General features: G+C 43.1%; 1 protein-coding gene across 1 annotated transcript in view; it reads left to right on the top strand.

Annotated features, from left to right (window-relative positions):
* ABHD5 (abhydrolase domain containing 5, lysophosphatidic acid acyltransferase) overlaps nt 1-2,517 on the top strand; it is a 36,001-nt gene extending 33,484 nt beyond the window's left edge. Inside the window, exon 8 of the mRNA XM_032308160.1 lies at nt 281-2,517. Within this exon, the coding sequence (XP_032164051.1) occupies nt 281-370 (90 nt within the window). The 3' untranslated portion in view covers nt 371-2,517. The remainder of the gene's footprint in view (nt 1-280) is intronic.
* The last annotated feature ends 18,831 nt before the right edge of the window (nt 2,518-21,348 follow it).

Genomic DNA, 21,348 nt, shown 5'->3' on the forward strand with positions numbered 1-21,348 from the left:
CCTCACAAGGCAGCATGTTCTCACGTCATTCATTTTGATTTGCTGGCCCCGTCATTAGTGGTCAGTTTGGAATTTTTTTTTTGCATATAAAATTTTAGTAAAGTCCAATAGATTTTTCTTTTCTCAGATTGTGTATTTGATGGAAATACATGGAAGTTGCTCATTCTTTTATGTTTTATTTCTGTGTAGCTGTTCTCTCTTTCATTGCTAAATGTCTTTGCTTATGTGTTTTATTAAGTGCTTTTGCTCACTGACCTTTGGACTCCTTTTCCTTTCTCAGGCCATTCTTGGGGCAGGGCATTATGTGTATGCAGATCAACCAGAAGACTTCAACCAGAAAGTAAAGGAGATCTGTGACACTGTGGACTGAGAACACCGAAGAGGATATGGGAGAGCCTGCTGACTGATAGAGTTCCTCAGCAATACTGTGCAGTCTCCCATGCAGAGTAGGGAATAAAACAACAAAACCAGCAGTCTTCTTGACTATACTTCGCACGTATTTTCTTTATGAAGTTGCTTGCACATTTAAACCAGTTAGTGCCTTCTAGAAGAATGGCTTTCCTTTCTCCTATGCAAAATCGAAATATTCAAGAGTCTACAAATCTAATAGCTTTAATAAAAGGTTATTTGCCCCTCTGCTGTACTGAAAAATTATAATTTTTCAACTGAAATTTTTTTCATTTCTATCTAACTTTGCTTTGACAGGTACTTTTTATATTTCAGTCTATATTACCAATTTTAAAAGGTGATTATTGGGTCTATAATTTTATATATTGTAATGGTGCACTTTATTTTCTTTGCTTCTATTTACCATGTCTAATAACTGATATAGTTAATCGCAGTTTTGTGTGTTTTTAATGTGAAGAGTTATCACTTGTTTAGAATCTTTCACTTCATTTTTGAAATGGAGTAATGAGATACCGTTTTGGCTAAAAAGATGGGACTTCGATCACTAGTATTAATTTTTCTGATTTTCCTCTGTTCTATATTTAAGCCACATTTAACATTTTAAGTGTGGTCTATACTGATGTATCTGCAACCACATAATTCCTTAAGATATTTTATATGTGATATAATTCTATACTTCAGGGAAATATGACATTAGTATTTAAGTGATTTAAGTACTAAACAGCCTTAACTAGAAGTGTGTCATTTCCCATCCCCCCTCCATTAATACCGTTCTTTTCCATGAGCCAGGATGCAGCGTAAGAAACAGATGTCCTTCTGAGGGGATATTAAGACTGCTACCTTCCAGTAAGCCAATCATATATTGTCATTAACCTCTGACTCCTGTAGATGGGTGCTAAAACTGGATTCCATTTTTAACCACTAAAACAGAAAAATAGGTGGTGCTTTTACGTCTCATGGCACCAGAAATGGGATAGTGTTTGGTTGTTTGGTTTTTGTTTTTGAGGTTTGTGTTGGTTAAATAATACACATACTTGAAGTTATATTATAAAAGCTATATAAGGTTGATTGAACTATTTGACAATAACTACCATCAGGTGTAACATTTTCATGTTTTAAAATGAAGAAAACTTCTTTGAAACTGTGAAAATTGCCATGTGATAACTGGCTGCTGAGAAGACCCTCCAAAAAAGAAAATTGAATAGGATTGTCATCAACAAGGCATCTTTGCCTTATGTTGGCAACATTGCTTGTCTAGGAGAAAGGTGGTTATGTAAATAAAAAGAGTGAACTGTTTATATGCAAATAAAGGTTGAGTGGTTTTGATTGTTGGTGTTTTAAATGGTTAATTAGGAAATCTGTAGTTAGGAAATGTAAGGTTGTATCACTGTGGATTAACTGCCATAAACATCAACATTGTCTTCCCTACAAAGGAATAGGCAAATTATACTGAAGCACAACAGCTTCCCAGTGAACAGTCTGTCTCACTTGGCACCTTAACTAGGTTACTGCAAAAGGTATCATGAGTGCCAAGACAGGTTCATATTCCTCTACCTAACAAACAAAAGTAGCCTGTACTTTTTATTTAGTATCTTAGAGGGCTAGCTACAAGCCTTCAAGTGGTACAAATAATTTGGGTAATATTTTTGTATTTTTGACACACTCTCCAGTCTCTCTTAATTGGGTAAATGACAGTTTTCACTTGTACAGGAAAGTTTCTGCAAAGGAAACTTGGTCTCAGCCCTTGGAAGGAAGTTACTAGTTCACTTAGTAAATGGAGTTTCTGACCACAGATGTGCGAAGTGATTCAGGAAAATTGTACCCAAATGTCAAGTGGAACTTACTTTCCTACCAACTGATTTTGCTATGTTTAAGAAATATTGTCATAATTCATTTTAAAAGTTAAATTTTCCCTTGGGTTATAGAATATGTAATTTGTGAATATTGAGCTAGCTGAGAAGGTCACAATCCTTAAATTCCTAAAAATACAGGGGGTGCTAAATGTTTCCCTAAAAAATTCTATTACAGTATTTGATCTTTGCTAAATTGTACATACCGTACTTCAACTTTATTTTACAGAATAAATTTTACTGTGATAGTTAAACAAGTAAGCTGCTGTATATTTTCTTGAGTTTGTGGTATAGCCCAGTCAGTTTATACTAGTTACCATAGGACCATGGATCCAGTGGGTGGGTATGCAGTAACGCTTGTTGGCTTTGGGAGGGGAGGCTGCTCTGCACTGCGCTGACCTCCATACAGGGGCTATTTTGGGTTCATGAGGTCCTTAGTGTGATGTCTGTTTCCTAAACTGCAAGAAAAATAGGCAAAAAGATATGAACAGATAGTTCACAGAAAATAAAATGCAAATGCCCTTTAACACAGGAGGGTGTGCCTACTAAGGGAAGGGCGAATTTAAACTACCAAGACACCACCATTTCTTACCTAATCAGGTGGGGAAAATCCAAGTTACACAATACACTGTTGCTGACACAGTGGAATAGACACTCTGAAAAGTATAAATTCCTGTGGATGGAATTTGTTAATAACTAGCAAAATTAAATAGGAGTTTGTTCTTTATCTGGGCAGACTCACTCCTAAGAATCTATCTGAGACACATTGGCAAAAATTTGAGATGGTGTATGCCCAAAGATCTTCATTACAGCACTATAACCACTAAAGATTGGAGGCCACCTAAATCTCTACTGAGGGATTGATGGAGGAGCCTGTGGTACAAACTCCCTACAATGGATTCCTACACAGCTGTGACAGGAATTGAGGACGATTGCTGTAGACTATATTCTAGAGTAGAGGAAGTGAAGAATGGGATCTGTGGTATGCTAACTATTGTGTAGGAAGGGAGGGGACAAATTAAAAAAAAAATGCATCTGTTTGTTTTTAATGCAATGGAAAGTATGTTATACCAAGAACTAATAAGTCACTTCCCTTTGTAGTGGTGGTAGGGAGCTGGATAGTGATGGCACCTAAAACTGTATCTTGTTTTATACTTTTTACGTTTAGATCCTTTCTGTGTTTCCTATAACTGAAGAAGAAGAAAAAACCCTCTTAAAACTAAGTTAACTGTATCAAGCTGGAAGTAAAACGACATACAGAATTTCTTCAAGTGACTTTAAAACAAAGCATTTTGTCGGCAGTTTCCTAATGAAATGTATCCTATGTTTCCTACAGACGAAAGAATCACAAAGAAATCTGAAACTGCATTCAGTATTTTTATTTTTAACAGTGATATTGGTGCTACCATTTTGAAACTGCATATTTTTAAATGATAGAGCATATATTATGTTAGGGAAATCACAAACCAAGAGTTTCAGCACAAAGAGATACAAGACCTAAATAAAAACCCTGCAATTGTATATTAAAATTGTAAATACCAGTAAAATACTGTGATTTATTTTTCTTTTTCTGGAAAACATATATCACATGGTTTTTTTCCACTGAAAGTTCTTGATGCAATCACAGCCCAGTGGTGAGGCCCAGCCTAGTACCAAGACTGTCCCACTAAAGGGACAGGGAAAGGATAAGATGAGGCTGGACCATTTGTGTCTGGTCTGAAAGCAAGGAAGCAAGGAGAGTAAGTTCATTACTGGACCCAGGAGCCAACTTAAAGATGGAGCAATTTGAGCATCAGAAAGGATAGTGGAGGAGGCGCCTGGGTGCCTCAGTTGGTTAAGCAACTGCCTTCAGCTCCTGTCACGATCCCAGTCCAGCATAGGGCTCCCAGCTCCATGGGGAGTCTGCTTCTCCCTCTGACCTCGCCTCTCATGCTCTCTCTCACTGTCTCTCAAATAAATAAAATATCTTAAAAAAAAAAAAAAAGATAGTGGATTGAAATACAAAATACATAAAAATCCACAAAGTTGTAACGATAGTTGAAAACTGGGTCACCTTTGGAGGTTACTAGGGCACCAAACCATTATTTTGAAAATGGCTGACCAGGGGTTGCCTGGGTGGCTCAGGTAGCTTGGGTTGGTTAAACATCTGCCTTCAGCTCAGGTCATGATCCCAGGGTCCTGGGATTGAGCTCCATGTCAGGCTCCTTGCTCAAATGGGAGCCTGCCTCTCCCTCTGTCTGCTACTCACCCTGCTTGAGCTCTCTCTTTCTCAATCAAATAAATAAACCTTAAAAAGAAAAAAGAAAATGCCTAACCGAAAAAATAAAAAGCATTTATCCTGACCTCTTTTTGTATCAGGTTAACTCGATAAGGGAAAGTTCTTCACTTGAGAATCCTAGCTAAATGCCAGAGAAATGATAGGATTAAGAAATTCACTTCTAGTGAAATAATGGATCTAGGTTGCTAAAAGTGTTAGGTGAAAAGTTGATGGAAAACATTTTGTTGAATGACTCAGACTGATAACCTGCAAACCTAGTGTTACTAAAAAAAGGAACAGCCAGAGGTTAATGCCTCCAATGTGTTGCAATATCAAGGACCCGATACCAACTTTGATGAATTATTGGCCAAAACAAACAAAACTGAACCTGAATGTAAATCAGCCCTCCATATCGATGATCTGCTTGTAAACACATGGGATACTGAACATGTTAAACAGCGCACCAAATACAGGAAAGTGTATTTCAGAAAAGAAATTTCATAGGACGAATAACCCAGTTTCTTCAACCAACTGAAGGTGCAAAATAAAGACCGTGGACGGTTGAGACTTACAGACTGGGGGAGCTTAAAGAACTTGTTTGGATCCTGATTTGAACAAAACCATTTTAGACTTTTTTTGATACAGAAAAATTTAAGATAGATTGGATGTCAGGTGATATTAAAGAATTACTAATTTTATTGGGTGAAATAATGGTATGGCTATGTTTGTTGGTTTTTTAAAAACCCTATCTATTAGAGATACACTCAAGTATTTATGGTTGAAATTATGACTGGGATTTAGGGATTTCTAGGAAAAAGAGAAGCAGGAAATAAATAAAATGAGCAAAATATTATGTTGAAGCTGAGGGACAGATACATGGAGGCTTATGTAGGGGTTTATTATCTATTTTTATGCACACTTAAGAATTTACAAAATAGGGGTGCCTGGGTGGCTCAGTCATTAACGTTAAGCGTCTAGCGTCTACCTTCAGCTGAGGTCATGATCCCACAGTCCTGGGATCCACTTTCCCCCGACCCCCTGCATTGGCCTCTCTGCTCAGGAGGGAGCCTGCTTCTCCCTCTCCCACTCCCCCTGTGTTGTGTTCCCATTCTCTCTGTGTCTGTCTCTATCAAATGAATAAATAAAATCTTAAAAAAAAAAAAGGAATTTACATAATAGGAATTTAAGGATGGAAGAGAATGGGGAGAGATTGGAGGCTGCCAGTAGAGACATTTTTGAAGAAAGAACAGACAAGTGGTAATAGTTGGAGGGGGAACCTGATGAATAACCCAGAAGAGATAGAGGGAAGATGGGGCGGCAGGAGAGAATGGTTGGGATGATATATTAGCAAAACTAAGGGCGAATAACAACTCTCATATACTATTGGTAGGACTGTAAAAGCTATTACCCTTTTTTTCTTTAAAAGATTTTATTTATTTATTTGACAGAGATTACAAGTAGACAGAGACGCAGGCAGAGAGGAAGGGAAGTAGGCTCCCTGCGGAGCAGAGAGCCCGATGTGGGGCTCGATCCCAGGTCCCTGGGATCATGACCTGAGCCGAAGGCAAATGCTTTAACCCACTCATCCACCCAGGCGCCCCAAAGCTATTACCCTTTGACCTGTAATTTATATGGTAAAATTATAAATGCTATCTGACACAGCAATTTTGTTTCCAGTTTTCAATCTCACAAATACACCAGCACTGATGTGTAAAAACATCTACAAGATTTTCATTGCAACTTTGTAATATTAGAAGTCTGGAGCCCCATATATGATTAAATTCCAGGTCATCCGTACACTGGAATATTATGCAGCCTTAAAAATGAGGTGGATCTCAATATTTAGGTGTATCAAATCATCACATTGTATATATTTTTCCCCCTAAAGATTGTATTTATTTATTTGACACAGAGAAACACAGTGAGAGAAGGAACACAAGCAGGAGGAGTGGGAGAGGGAGAAGCAGGCTTCCTGCTGAGCAGAAAGCCCAACGTGGGGCTCGATCCCAGGACTCTGGGATCATGACCTGAGCTGAAGGCAGACCTTAATGACTGAGCCACCCAGGCACCCCACATTGTATACCTTAAACTTATTTATATGCCAATAATAATAATGAAGCTGAAAAAATATGAGGTAGATCTTTAAATCTATAAATGACTGGAAAATTTTCAAAATAATAAAATAAAAAAATTCAAAATAGTATGTACATGAGATATACATATATATCACACACATACATATATTTTCACACATAAATATACACATACTTATAAAATAGTGTGTCTCTGAAGTCACATAAAGATATAGTTTCTTGCTCATATAAGTGGACATTTTGGGGAGGATAAATACGTGCATGAGTTTGTTAGCAGTGGTTAGATTTGAAGAAGAGTAAGTCTGTTTTATATGTTCTTGTAAATTTTGGATCCTGTGCATTCATTATGTTTTGGTAAAAATATATAAATAGAAAAAAACAAACCTTAGTTAATACCAAATATGTAAGAAAATAACTAAAGGGTTTATCTGTGAGGATGTGCAGTCTCAGGCTGGGGAAAGAGGGACAGGTGTTCAGTTTGGAAGACTGTAAGCCTCAGTAATTTAATTATCAAAAATTGAGTTATGAAGTCAGAATTGGTCTATGTTATAAATAGAAACACAGTCACAACATGAAACTGTCCTCTTCATTTGTTTAATTTTGCTTAAACTCGTTACAAGGGGTGCCTGAATTAGAATATCTCTGTATCTTTATGTCTGTTAAGCTCTACCTTTCTCTCTCTCCCCATCTCCTATGCACCCCCATATCTCTCCTATTTTTATGTTAAATTAGAAGGGATTAAAATGTATTTGTCTGTTTTCTGGCTATAGCCTGGCTTTAGGATCACTTAATTAGATCAGCTCCCAGATTTAAAATTGAAAACCATTCTTAGCGAGTAGTTTTCTAAATGAATAAGGAATTTTATTCCACTATATATTTTAATCTTTAAAAACAATTCTGGGGGCGCCTGAGTGACTCAGTTGGTTAAGCATCTGCCTTTGGCTCAGGTCATGATCCTGGAGTCCTGGGATCCAGCCCAGAGTTGGGGCTCCCTGCTCAGTGGGCAGGGGGGCCCTGCTTCTCCCTCTGCTTGCTGCCCTGCCTCCCCTCCCATGCTCTTTCTCTCGCTCACTCTCTCTCTCAAATAAATGAATGAAATCTTTAAAAAAAAAATTCTGTATGCTCACTTAAGGCTTTAAAGTTCCCCATGAAGTGCCCACTAATTGAAAATTTAGAATAACCAATGTGTACTTTTTTCTTTATTAAAAAGAAAGCATTCATCTTGACAGAGGGGTCAAGGCTGACAGATGTGAAGGCTTAGAGTTCCAAGTCAGGTTTACCACATCATATGACACTGGACACTTGAGCAGACAGGTATGGAGAGCTAAATGACCGGACCCACTTTTTCCTTGGTAAGATCAGACATGTTAGTCATAATGACCAGGTTGGGGGATAAGTGCCTTGTAAACATTACTGCTGTGTTTGTCATGTTGATTACAAGGCATTTCTTAGTTTTTATCTGTGAATGGTTTAAATGGGAACATACAGCAATGGAAACTATGAAATGTGGAGACCAGGATGCCAGACACCAGTGACTGATATTTCACCTTCCCGTGCCAAGCAGCTTGCTATTTGTCTGCTGATTTGTGAAAACACCAGCAGACCTTTAACATGTATCTATGCAAGACTTGAAAAACCTTCTTCGGGGCACCTGGGTGGCTCAGGCGTTTAAGTGTCTGCCTTTGGCTCAGGTCATGATCCCACGGTCCTGGGACTGAGCCCTGGATCAGGCTCCCTGCTCAGCGGGAAGCCTGCTTCTCCCTCTCCCACTCTCCCTGCTTCTGTTTCCTCTCTGGTTGTGTCAAATAATTGAAGGAAGGAGGGAAGGAAGGAAGGAAGGAAGGAAGGAATGGAGAGAGGGAGGGAGGAGAAGAAAGAAAGAAAAGAAAAGAAAGAGCTTCTTTCCGTGAAGTGGGGTTGGGGGCTACCCGCGTGAGGGGATATGGGGAGTCAAAGATGGCAGAGGAAGGAGGCCTCGCACTAACCCGCAGGAGGCGGCTGAGGGACTCTCTGTGGCCCTCTTCAATAGCAAAACATTTCCAGGGATGATCTTAAGGGTGAGGCATCTCCTCTATGCTTCCGAATGACCTCTCAGCCTCATGTGGCCAGCACCAAAGATGTAGGCAGCTAACACATCTCCTTGACAGCCAAAGAGATACTGCAGCCTGTTTTGGCCGAATCTGAGCATGAGGTGTGGACTCTGCCAGGGCTTAAAGAAGTGAGTCTCAAACTCCTGTGTCTGAGCCATCCAGGCTGCTTGTTGCAAATGGAGTTGGGGCACTAAAGCCAAGAGATTCTCATTCTGCAGATCTGTGGGTAGGGCCTGGGAATCTACATTTTCAATAGCCCTCCCACCCCCATTCCACCCCAACCCATCTCTTTAATACATCTGACAGAGAAATGTCAATTTTTTGTTTGGTTCATCAGGCAGTTAATTTGGTTGGACTCAAATTGCAACTGCTGTGTCTCAGTGGCAGCTGAGGTCTCAGTTCAATTATTTTATCCTTCGCTGTAGTCTGCCAGAAATCAGGGCAGAGATTATATTCAGACTTTGTGTTACCCCTGCCTGGCTCTCTCCTTTCCAGGACTCCCCGCATTTTGCAGTGGCTGTGCTTGCCCCAAACTCTGTCCTCTGGTTCTTGAAGCCAGAAGAACTCCTGGTTTTCTACCAGAGCCCTGGGCTCCTCCGTACCTTGTGGCCCTGAGTTACGGCCTTCTTAAGGCTAAGAGCTGTGAAAAAGCTGTTCCCACTCCTAGCATCAAGTCCCTTCCATTTTACATCTTGCTTTTGTTTGTTGTCCAGGGCTTTCATGTGGTATTTGTTTCACACTGTCACATGGACAGCTGCTGTCAGCAGGTGGGCTGGGCCCCGGTAGGGTGTTCCCCAGCTGTCCTGGAAGCGGGACTCCTGTTTTCCAGGGCTCTTTTTGTACAAGCTTGAGACTTGGCTAGGTGGAGGCTTGTTTTGCTGTAAGACACACTCACATGTTATTTCTGTACTTCCTTTACTCACAATCAGCCTGTTGTGGCCACATCTAGCAATCTGTGGATGTTTCTCTTTACTGGAAAAATGTAAATAAGAATTAGCCAAGGCAGGAAGAGTGGTGTGGTATTTGCACTGCTTTTAGAGAATGAGGCTCTACACTTAGCTGAGATGAAAACCAAATATAGTTTGCAGTCAATATCCCGTCTGGAAGCCACCAGTTCTGTCTCATCTCTCTAAAGCTTTTCTATTTTTTTCCCCTGGCCCATCTATCTTTAGCTTTAACTGGCCTCACAGGCCTTGCTTACCCTGCCTACCAATGGCTCCAGAGACTTGCAACACTTTCCCAGTGCACTGTTCCTAAGGCCTCTGCCCTCTCTGGAATTTATTTCTCGTATTTACGGTTGGAGCCATGCTGGTTCATTGTAATCTAATACCCCTAGTGCTGTAAATTTTTACTAAGCCAACAAAAGCAAAATGGTTAAAAGCTTGAGAAATGCCAAGTCCTCATAAATCAGGAAGCTTCCAGCAACTTTAGTTGGTAAAGTACTGCAATATTCTGCATTACTCAGAACCCCTATCTGACTATAGGATAAGATTAGTGAAGTCTTATTCATCTGGAAATCAGCAAAAACCTTGAGGGATGAATGCTTTTCATCTTCTGCATTGCTGATGGAAACTCCATGATTCCCTAAAACTAACCCATACAAACCTTAAAAGGTGATGCTCCTGACACATTCCCTCCATTATGTTCACTGTCCAATGGCTGATAACAAAGGAGCTTGAAAATAACGACCTGAACTAATAAGGGGTTATATTTACTATGCTGACACTGAGGAAGCAGGGTCTGGAATCCTGACAATCACAGTCCTGTGATGTATGAGTTGGCGCGCTGACAGCTACCTCATCATTCATTAATCTTTGGCCCGTGGGGACTGGAGCCAGCCATGAAGTCAGGTGTCCACTGCTGAGAACCCAGAAGATGAGGAGGAAAGCCTGAGCACTCACAATAGCCACGACTGAGGCTTGCAAATGAAGCCCTGGGTGTGGGAAGGTGTAGAGACCCTCTCTCAGCATTCAAGCGGCTGGCCACCTCACCACAGTTCCCAAGTGCTCTTAGTAATCTGCCGGTGGCCAAACTGCACGTGAAGGGGAGGGTTTCCTGGTTCCTGGGAGACAGCCTGAGCAGCAGGGAGCAGCAAGGAAGAAGCTGATATTTATTTCATTCTTACTCCCCACTCTGTGTATCTCAGGAACACTTGACTTTGATCCTAAGGATAGCAGGTAGTTGTGCAGGGTGGGGAATGGGGCAAAGCACACATAGAAGGTATCTCCAAAAACCATTCCCATTTTACAAAGGAGGGAAATGAAGCTCGGAGAGAGGAAGTGACTTGCCCAAGATCACATAGCTAATGAGTGGTTCGCAGGGACACTGGACTCAAAGTAGTCTCATCCCCTTTAGAGTTCTTGTCATTCAAAGTCTTCCTTCTACAAAGTTAGCCAGATATTATAAATGATAGCGTAGGGTTGGTCTGCCATGGTGTAGAGCAGACAGGATCTTTATAGAAACTACAGATGTGGCAAAGTAATAACTTGGTTGCCTAGCTAAGTTTTGGCCCAGATCTCACAAAGCTACCAGCACCTTAGCAAGGCTGAAATAACCTTTTTCAGAATGATTACAAGTTGCTCTATGAAAGAAGGTGCTCAAATAAATGTCATAACAGTACAGGCCAGCTCTGTACCCAATGCCTCAGAAACTCCAGTCAAGGAAGTGAGTCAGGGGTGGACTCTTCCCCATGGGGTCATAGCCCTTTGGGAGTCTTGTTTCTTTGTGTACTTCTGTCAATTACACTGTAAGATAAAGGCATTGCTGCAAAGAAAGGAGTTGCAGCTGGCCTGGGGGTGGGGGGCATCCGGAAAGCTGAAGCAGGCAAAGCATTTGAACCAAAACCTTAAGAAGCTATGTTTAAATATTATCCATCTTTCATAAGAAAAAACACTAATGGAACACTAGTTGCGTGCAATGAGGTTTGCAACATTATTTAACTCTTGTAACAGCTCAGTGGGAAGGTACACTTCTTTTATGGAGAGTTTACTCCTTGGAGCAGATGCTATTGGTATTTACGGGACTTTCCTGGAATTAGCTGCTGCTGGTGATGGTGCTGGTGGTTCACATTGACCTTTCTCCTGAGAGCTGCTCTTGGCCAGCGGAAGAAGCCTTACCCGGAGATGTAACTGGGAGGCAAAATCAAAGAAACCTCCTGACAAAGAGAGAAAATAGGAGAGACAGCTGATGAGAGACATGAATGTTGGATTTCCCAGATCTATCTTCCATCTAATTGACATTCCAGAAAGAGAGAGAGACCTAAAAAAAAGTTTATTTTAATAGAGAATAAAAAATAGAAAATAGTCCATTTTTGACATGAATGTCCTTGAGGTACCCCCAGGTGGTGAGAAGCAATAGTGGGGAGAAAAAGTGAAATGTAGACATCACCTAGTGAAATTTCAACCTCTTAAAGATGCCAAGGATCCTTGGCTGAGAATAAAGAGAGAATTCTACAAGTTTCTAGAGGGAGATAATACACACAGTTTCAACAGTCAGACTGGCACCCAGGTGTTCATCTTCCAGTGTGAGCTATCTACAAAGTTCTGAGGGAAAAAAACTTTGAACCTGGAATTCTATACCCAGTTTACTATCGTTAAGAGTGAAAGCAAAATAACAATACTTTCGAACATGCAAAAGCCCAGGTAATACGACATGTAATTTGTGCTCAGTATAAAATGAAAATGTGGAGGCTCCAATTAAAACATATATTAAGAATTTGAGGATGGCAACAATGGCAGAAGAGTCACGGTCATCGTGATGCAATGAAAGCAAGACTTGATCAGCCATTGCTGGCTTTGATGATGAAAGGGGACCCAAGTTAAGGAAAGCAGGCAGCTTCCAGAAGCTGGGAATGGCAAAGAAATGGATTCTCACCTACTGCAGCTGGAAGAACACACCTTGATTCCTTGATTTTTACCCAGGGAGACCCATTTTGGACTCTGGACCTCCAGAACTGTAAGATAACAAATCTGTGCTATTTTCAACCACTGACTTTGTGGTAATTTGTTATACCAGCAATATGAAATTATTTTGCCCTCAATTAAAAAGACAGACTCTCAAATAATACAGAATCAAAACTAGGAAAAAACAAATACTCTAAAACAAGGGGTTTAAATTCAGGTATCTGCAATTTATAAGAGAAAACAAAACCAAAACAAATTGTGAATCCTTTTCTAAAAAGATTTTATTTATTTATTTATTTATTTATTTATTTATTTATTTAAGAGCAAGAGCATGTGCAAGCATGAGCAGGGGGAGGGGAAGGGGCAGAGAGAAAGGGAGAAGCAGACTCCCTGTTGAGCAGGGAGCCCGATTTGGGGCTGTGTCCCAGGACCCTGGGATTATGCCCTGAGCCCAAGGCAGACACTTAACCAACTGAGCCACACAGGCACCCAAATTGTGATCTTTATTCATTCATTCAAAGTAAGTGTTGTGCATTTGTGGGATCCAGGCAGTGAATTGAATAAAATGAACAGAATGGATGAACTCCTTGACCTCATTGCACTTAAAGTTGGCGAGGGGAGCAGCTTAAAAGGCATTGATTTGTAATTGAAATTCCTAGGAGCACCGTGATGGTGTATACAGCGTGCTGAGATTGAGACTCTGCAGCTGGTGACTGGGCACATGCTGAAGAATGCAGAGGAGTTGAGAGGAGTGGCTGCAGGAAGTGGCCTCACTTCTCAGAAAAGGGTGAGGTGACCATGGAAGGTGCCGCTGGAGCTTATAGCCTCAGAAGCCTCCCCTTAGACCCATCTGCGTTTCCCTCAAGGCCACATCTATCCCAGGCAGCCCCAGCCAGTGACTGAGCGCAGTGGTGCTCAAAAGCCAGGTGTCCCTGTCTGATGAAGGTCTCCCTCAGTGGTCACTCCCTGGCCACTGCCAGAAACTTTCCTGGAGCTGCTCTGCTGTCTGTGACCTTCTTGCCCAACTTCTTTCTTTTTCCTCTCCTTTCACACAAGTCAGCTCCACCCTACCTCCTCTAGCTCTCTCCCTTCTGTTGGCATTTTCCTCAGCAAATGCCTTGCACACCTACTGCTGTGTAACAAATAACCACAAAATTAGTGGCTTAAAGCAACACACATTTATTATCTCACAGCTTGTGGATCAGGAATCTAGGCATGGTGTCATGGGTCCTCTGGCTCAGGATCCTTCCCAAGTCTACTGTCATGGCTGCCAGGGTGGTGCCCTCATCTGAAGGCTTGAATGGGAAAGGACCAGCTTTCCGAGCTCACATGATTACTTTGGGGAGGATTCAGTTCCATAGAGCTTGATGGATGGAGGGCCTCTGTTCCCAAGTGGCTGGCAGCTAAGGCCACCCTCATTTCTTTGCCATATAAACCTCCCCAGTATGGTCACTCCTATCATCAAAGCCTATAAGCTAAGAAGGCAATCAAATCTACCAGCAAAACAGAAGTTACATTTGTGTATTATAACCAGAGAGGGAACATCCATCAGCTTTGCCAGGTTCTATTGGTTAAAGGAGTCACATATCTCATCCACACTCAGGGGACAAGATCACGCAAAGGCAACAGAGGTCACCAGGACAACTCTGAGCTTGTCTGTCACTGCATGTATTCATAATCAGGTCTGTCAGATACCGGAAACTTGGTGATACACTTGGTTTACAAAAAGTGTTGCCTATTCTCCCTGAAGTTGACAAAGTAAATGTCTTGCTCCAAAATATCAGCACATGGTTTCAAATGAAATCATACAGTCACTATTTGTTGAATGAATGTATCAATTTGCTGCAAATGAAAGCAGTCTTGAGAAAACAGAGTCTGGCACCATGAATAGGTTGTTTTAAATTTGCATTATAAAACTGACATGGCAGTTTTCTGTATTAAGGTCAAAATTTCAAGTCATGCCATATAAAAAAATAAAAGCTTAAACATTCAAGAACAAAATTTTCCACAGCATACCCTTGTGTTTGCCTTTCACATCTGGACCATTGTCCTAGTCCTGCCCTTCACAGCCATTTACATTTGAATCACGTTTCTCTCCAAGAAACTTGAACAAATATAGCACTTCCTTTTAAACGTCCTTTGCTCAGGGAGGAAAACATATTTTGGGATATGTACACACTTTTCCACAACAACACCACCATAAATTTTAAAATACTGTGTGCAAAGGGTGGTGACTGCTTTATGTTCACTCCCTCAGTCGATGCCTTTTAGATGACATTATGGAGAATTGACTCATTAACACTGTAACCGTTTTGTTCTTGGCACGAGAATAGGCCAGTGCTCGCCCTATGAAGCCATGTCAGGAAGTCTAGATTCTTGCCTCAGCTCTACCACAAGTGAGCTGAGTGGCCCTGGCAAGTCACCCTCCCTTTCTGTACCATAGCTCTCTTGTTTGTGGAATGAGAGGTTGAGATGAAAAAATCTTTCTTATCCATTCAGGGATCTGTCACTCCACGGAGAGCTCTCTCGGGGGTGAGCCCAATTGGGTGCTGTAGTGTTCCACCCAGATCCTCTTTACCGGGCTGGGCATCCACACCCAATCATCAGGAGGGCGGCCACTAGTACCTCATAACTAGCTCCTTCTCTGGATATTTGCCCTGGGCCACACAGGACTGTCCTTGCTTGGGAGGCTACACCGTCGCACCCAGTGACTGACTGGCACAGGGGTGCAGAAACCCGCACCCCTCACCCCGCCTCCATGTGGGACTGAGTCTGTGGTACAATTCACGGATCTGAGTTCCCGTGGGAACCACATTCGTACTCACCTTCTTCCCCCATTCCATCTGCTTTCCTCTCTCTCCTGAGAACTTCCTTAAACCCAAAACAGAATTCTTGTCTCAGGCTCTGTTACTAGAGATCTACTTCTGATCTGAGAAAGTTACCTTAAATGGGAGCACTCGGGGTTGTGGGATTTCCTAAACCTCCTTGAGGGTGTATGTCATCAGGAAAATGGGGAATGGTGAGATATAAAAAGGGACAGGAAGCTTTTCACTAAAGCACTAGGTATTTTTAAATAAATGAGTAGTCTTTAGTTTATAGACAATTTACATTTGTGTTGATGATGGCACCTCTAACTAGAGCTGCTCATGCCTTGCTCAGGGTGGGTACTCAATAATTATTGAACAAAACTGAATTTCTAAAAGGGGGCCTGGAATGTTTATAAGAGGCTTGATTGTAGGAGAGAAGAGGTGGGGGCATAAATGAGAGAAGGGAGAAAGAGTACAAGGAAAAGTCTGGTGGCCCTGGGCTCCAGACTGCCCTGGCTCCTGTGTCAGCATGACGGAGATTAGGGCCAGGGGAAAGCAGCCCTGTAAGAGTTCATCTTGGCAGGTATGTCTAGATGGCAGGTGCCAGCCCTTGGGGGCATCCTCAGTGGGCTCTGACCTTTCTATTTGTCACCACCAGTCATGGTCCACAGGTTGGGAAACTTGATGGAGGCAATTCTCTTTCTATAGATTTCCTTGGCTCAGCTACACTGCCTTTCTCGGTGTCTGGGAGGGGACACGAGCTGGTAACAGTCCTCTTGGGCCCATAAGAACAGAGCAGAGCTTCATTTACTTGGGATCCTGAGTGCTGAGATTCATAGTTCAGTAATGAAACATGGCCTTCTCCCTGCTGCTTTGCCCACACCCAGACTCCTCTGTGGTTCTCAGCCCACTTGACTTATTTTGTGTCTCCTTATTCCCCTGCCACTGAGTGGTCAAGGAAAGCTTGGAGGGACTCCTTCTGGATTTTTCAGAATGAGCGATGGGAGCCATACAGGTATTGAAGATGTTGAGCCAGAAAACAAAAGTCCTCTCTCCTCACTCAGCCCTGAGCCATCTCTGGATTGGAATTTCAGTGCAGGCCCTCAGCTACGGCCAGCACAGACAGCGGGGCAACCCTCAGCTGGAGACCTCTCCTGGCTAATGCTCCCTGAGGGCCCGCATGGACAGGGGATCATCTAAACAAGGGTGACATGGGCTGAAGGAGGCAGGACCCGGAGTTGGGGAATAGGGCCACCTGGTGTGGGCACTCCTTCAGAGGTGTGAAGATCTCCAGAATGATATCTGGTGTTCCTAACTATGACCTCCAGACCCTAACCCAGGACACCAAGCATCTGTTAGAAACGTCCCGCTCACCTCCTGAGCCCATCAGGGATTTCTGGCTGCATTCTCATATGGAACATGAAGGTTTTTGAGGCCGGGGCGGGGGGAGCTTTGGGGGTGGGAGAAAAGACAAGGAAAGGAAACTAAGAAGATTGACGTTGAGTGGGTGACAGCTGCATCCCACAAACATTTTCGTGACCCATCTCACCTGACCCTCTCAACCTCAGTGAGAAATCACCTCCCAGACTCTGGTTCTTCACATGTAAAATGGGCTTAAGAACTGGCTGAAGGTCTCATAGGTCCCACTCACACTGCACCCACAGACAAGACAGGGCCCTGAGAGGCTAAATGATTTGCACAATGAGAGATAAGAGCCTATGGACAAATCTTGGTGTGTCTGAACCTTTTGGTGATTTTAGAGTGCTGGGGAGGCCCTCTGCTGGGGGCTATAGCTGGAGGCTTTGGACAACTGGGTGAAAGAATAAAGATCCACCTTCCATTTGGAACAGGGATTGGCACACACTTTCAGTAAAGGGCCAGATAGTATTTTTTTTTCTTTCTTTTTTTTTTTAATGTGGGTGATATGGTCTCTGCCAGAACTACTTGACTCTGCCCTTTCAGTGCAAAAGTAGTCATAGACAATATGTAAATGAATGGGTGTGGCTGTGTGCCAATACGATATTACAAAACCAGACAGCCAATCTGTGGGCCAAAGTTTGCCAACCCCTGACTTAGAGGCACATTGCATAGACGGATCAGGAGGTATCTGGGTGAGACAAGAAGTGTGAATGATTAGGGTTAGCAAGTCATTGCCTCATTCACCTTAGTCTGTGTAAATGGCATCCTGCGGTGTTGTGCAGTGCACAGCCTCACAATTGTACATAATAGTACTGAGGGTAAGATAAAAAGAAAACAAGCCTTACAATCTAGACATCCTACACTGGGAATGGTTAAGCGCTAGGCCTTGGACAGCATCACCCTGCTCCTTGTTGGGGTGGGAGGGACAGAAAGTAGAAGGACCTTGGAGAAGAAAGTGGGAGAGCCACTTAACCTGCCCAAAGGTAATGCCCTCCACGAAAATCAGGTTCCGGGCACCTGGGTGGCTCAGTTGTTAAGCGTCTGCCTTTGGCTCAGGTCAAGATCCTGGGGTCCTGGGAATGAGCCCTGCATCCGGCTCCCTGCTTGGCGGGAAGCCTGCTTCTCCCTCTCTCACTCCCCCTGCTGGTGTTCCATCTCGCTTTGTCTCTCTCTGTCAAATAAATAAAATCGTAAAAAAGAAAAAAGAAAATCAGATTCCCAGTAGTTGTCAAGAGAATGCAGGATCAGAGCACCTGGGTGGCTCAGTCAGTTAAGCATCAGCCTTCAGCTCCGGCATGATCTCAGGGTCCTGGATCAAGCCCTGCATTGGACTCTCTGCTCAGCAGGAAGCCTACTTCCCCCTCTCCCTCTGCCTGCCACTCTGCCTACTCCTGCTCTCTCTCTGTCAAATAAATAAATAAATCTTTTTTTTTAAAAAAGAGAGAGAGAGAATGAAGGATCATGTGAAGTCCTATTGTCCAGAGTGTGAGGAAAGCAGAGACACCTGGTGACCTGATTTCATGGACTGTGGCCCTCTCGCTTCACAGCACTCGTGGGGGCTCTGCTCCAGTGTGGAAGCAGGGAGTGGCTTGATCAGCATTACAGAAGGAAAACCCTCATGAGGCTGAGGCACACATCTGAGGACGACTAACAAGGTACAAGATCTGCCAGAACTAAGATCTAAGTCCTCGATTCCTCTGAATTCCATTCCTGCGCCCCCAGGGCTGTTGGGCACACAGTGATGCAGTGATGCCGTGTCAAGCTGACTTCACCTTTGGCCTCTCTCAGCAGTAGCTGCTCCAGCAGATCAAGAGCAGGACAAAATGCAAGAAAGGAATTGAAGCAGGTGCTGCTTTGAGCGCATTTGGCCAGGACTGGATACGCAAGATGGAAAATGTGTTTGTCTGACAAGCTCCGGCTGTGGGCAAAGACCATCATGAGGAGCTCTGCTCTGGATGTGGGCATTTGCCCAGCAGATCCTGGCATGTGGATGTGGTGCTCAGGACTTGGGGGTGAATGAGAAAAGGCGAAAGAAATGGATTTGGAGCCCGATAGGGAGCGGTCAGTACAGCAAGGAGGTCCTGGTGGGAGATGCATAAGTCTGCTGCTTTGAGAGGGGCTAGCCTGCTCAGCAGGGCCATAAGTATCACCTGAGGAGACTCACAGGCCTGGTTCTGGTGAGAACAACAGCCTCTCCACCTGCTGCTTTTAAAATCCTGATCTTGACTGTGGAGCTGGGGACACATTATGTGGCGATACCATTCATACTGCTTGCCCAGAAATTAAACTCAAGCAGACTTCTCATGTCTTGCTTTGACTCTAGGTCCTGTGGGTGTCCTGCTCAGGCACCAGCTGTGTACTCAGGAGCTGAAGGGGAATTAGGAAAGTTTATGAACTGATCACACCAGGAGGAAAAACCCCAAACTGGTTTTCTAGAAAAGATCTCCAAAGAAAGAAGCCCTCTCATGGGTTCTGAGACGTGTATAGGTGGACAGCTTTGTGGAGGCCGAGGAAGGCCCTGCAATGAAGCTTTCCAAAACTGGTCACCTAGCAGAATAACCTTGGGGTTCTTGTTAATACTTCTGAGGCCCAGCCTACAGAATCAGGCTCCCTCAGCATGGAGACCAGGAGTCTGTATTTAACAAGCTTCCTCGGTGCACTGGACATACAGCCTGGTTTTTGGAATTCTGGCAGAGGGGACTTCTTGAGATTTCTGCTGGCCCTAGAACAGAACTGAAGTGACTGCCTTAAACAGTATCCTAGCTGTCCTGCTGTTTTGGCCTTTCTGTCTGACTGTGGTACAGTCTGGAAGAGGGAGACAAGGAGCTCGGGGTTAGGACCTGGTTCCTGCCTCCAAGGGGCCCTAGTGCCATGTTTCATCATAGCACCAACAGCACGCCCCTCCATGGCCACAGAGAGCAAGTAAGGGAAACCAACCTTTGTATGGAGTAGAGATGACAAAGCAGGAAACTGATTTTTCCCCCTATGGTTTTTTGCTGCCTTTTTTTTTTTTTTTAAGATTTTATTTATTTATTTGACAAAGAGAGAGGGATCACAACTAGGCAGAGCAGCAGGCAGAGAGAGAGGGGAAGCAGGCTCTCTGCCAAGCAGAGCTTGATGTAGGGCTCAATCCCAGAGCCCTGGGATCATGACCTGAGCTGAAGACAGAGGCTTAACCCACTGAACCACCCAGGCGCCCTGCTGCTTTTGTTTTTATGCCAATGAAAATCCAAAGAGCCACCTCACACTACTCTCAGAGGCAGTTGGTATAAGGTAGGCTTCATTTCTCTCAGCACATGTTTAAAATTCTATCAGCAAAGTCAGAAATATATAGAGAAAGGAAAGAGAATTGAAGCTTCCATTGGAGGAATAGAAAATATGCTAAAATATAAAGTGAACATGGTGATTAAGAAGCATGCAGCCCATATTCTAGTGGACAATATTGAAGACAAATACATAACTAGACATACAAACTAGAAATACATTTTGGGTTAAAATGAAAATTTGTAGTAACAGAGAAAGGATTAGATCTAGAAAATCACTCAGGCAGAACATTTAAAAAAGCTCTAGAACTGTTCAGTGTTTGGTAGACTTCTCCAGTGTAACCATGGGCCTAGAGATGTCTTTCTGGGAGCTTTTAAATAGCAAATCGAACTTCTTTAATGGTTGAATAGTCCTATAACCATTAAGAAGTTGAATTCAGAAGTTAAAAGCTCCCAAAGAAATAAGTCTCTTCTGATTTCAGCCCTAACATGTGACACACAGAACAGTCATTACTCCTGTCCTCCAGAGAACGCTGGGAAAACTGGAAGGTCCGAGACCTCTGGACCCATCCCAGAACTGAGGTCACAGGATGAGCTTCCACTCTAGAATCGAAGACTCGGCTTACCTGAAGCAGAAGCTAATGCAGACTGGGACAAAATGGTTTTCAAGGACCAAGTAGACTAAGGGATGCTGTCCTTCATAGATAAAGGGTGTGCGCATGCAGGCAGGGCACGGGCACAGATTCCGGGGAGAGCGTGAGCCAATCAGACAGGAAAACACTCCATGCAGTTAAGCAAAAGAATGTTCACGCTAGCTCATGATGAAAGAAAAGCAAATTACAACAGCGAGATAGGTTTCCGAAATTCTTGCTATGCTGACTGGCATGCAGATATTCTCTAATGGCCACATAGCTGGGTCACATCCTTTGCAGTGGGGATTGGCAGCTTGTGCCAAGAGCTTGACGCACACACTGTGTGTCACACTTTCACCTGGTAACTCCAATTCTAGAAAATGCCCTGAGGAAACAAACACACTGCGGGTCAAAGATTCACACACAGAGATGTTGGCCTCAGCACTACAGGGAAACACCAGAATATTCTAAGTGCTGGTGGGGAGGGGTGCACAATTTATGGTATATATACCTTAAGGAATGTTGAGGACCCATTACAATGATGCTTAGAAAAAGTTCTTGGTAATATGATAAAATGCTTATGGTGCAAAGCTAAGGGGAAAAAAAGAAGACAAACCTGTGTCAATC

The sequence above is a fragment of the Mustela erminea genome, chromosome 1, assembly GCF_009829155.1.
Source record: "Mustela erminea isolate mMusErm1 chromosome 1, mMusErm1.Pri, whole genome shotgun sequence".
Lineage (NCBI taxonomy): Eukaryota > Metazoa > Chordata > Mammalia > Carnivora > Mustelidae > Mustela > Mustela erminea.